This window comes from Galeopterus variegatus, unplaced genomic scaffold (assembly GCF_000696425.1).
Source record: "Galeopterus variegatus unplaced genomic scaffold, G_variegatus-3.0.2 Scaffold56756, whole genome shotgun sequence".
Classification (NCBI taxonomy): Eukaryota; Metazoa; Chordata; class Mammalia; order Dermoptera; family Cynocephalidae; genus Galeopterus; species Galeopterus variegatus.
The window spans coordinates 2,363-2,914 of record NW_007782867.1 but is presented as its reverse complement, the minus strand read 5'-3'; the positions used below and the strand labels follow the sequence as shown (position 1 = coordinate 2,914).

The following is a 552-nucleotide window of genomic DNA, read 5'->3' as shown; positions in this document are numbered from 1 at the left end:
CTTCTCCCTTTCTCTCTCCACACCCGCAGGCTCAGCCTTTTGGTGCCTCCTGGACATGATGCCCATCAAAAATGAGACGGGGGAGGTGGTGCTCTTCCTCTTTTCCTTCAAGGACATCACTCAGAGTGGAGGCCCAGGACTTGGCCCCCCAGGAGGCCATGGGGACAGTAATCATGGTAATAGTTAGCCTGGGTCGGGAGACATGAACGGTCAGAAGTCCTTGCCCAAGGTCACACAAGACCTCTCCCTACCCAGCCTCATGGGATGTGCCCCACCTTAGCTCTGCACCATTCTTCCCAACAGAAAACTCCCTTAACAGGAGAGGAGCCAGCTCAAAACTTCGGTCCGCAAGAAGGCAGAGCCGAACTGTCCTACGCCGGCTGACCGGCCACTTTGGCCGCCGGGGCCAGAGAGGCATGAAGACCAATAATGTGAGTCCCATTCCCATCCCAACATCTCCCGAGTCCGTCAGCCTTGAGTCTGAGCCCCACTGCCCCGCTACTGTCTCCCTGTTTCCCTGTCTGTCTGGCCTCCCTCCATTGGTTTGTTCCT

General features: G+C 57.1%; 1 protein-coding gene across 1 annotated transcript in view; it reads left to right on the top strand.

Annotated features, from left to right (window-relative positions):
- The first annotated feature begins 390 nt into the window (after nucleotides 1-390).
- Nucleotides 391-552, top strand: part of LOC103584451 (potassium voltage-gated channel subfamily H member 4-like) — a 2,033-nt gene continuing 1,871 nt past the window's right edge. Inside the window, exon 1 of the mRNA XM_008565451.1 lies at nucleotides 391-431. Within this exon, the coding sequence (XP_008563673.1) occupies nucleotides 417-431 (15 nt within the window). The 5' untranslated portion in view covers nucleotides 391-416. The remainder of the gene's footprint in view (nucleotides 432-552) is intronic.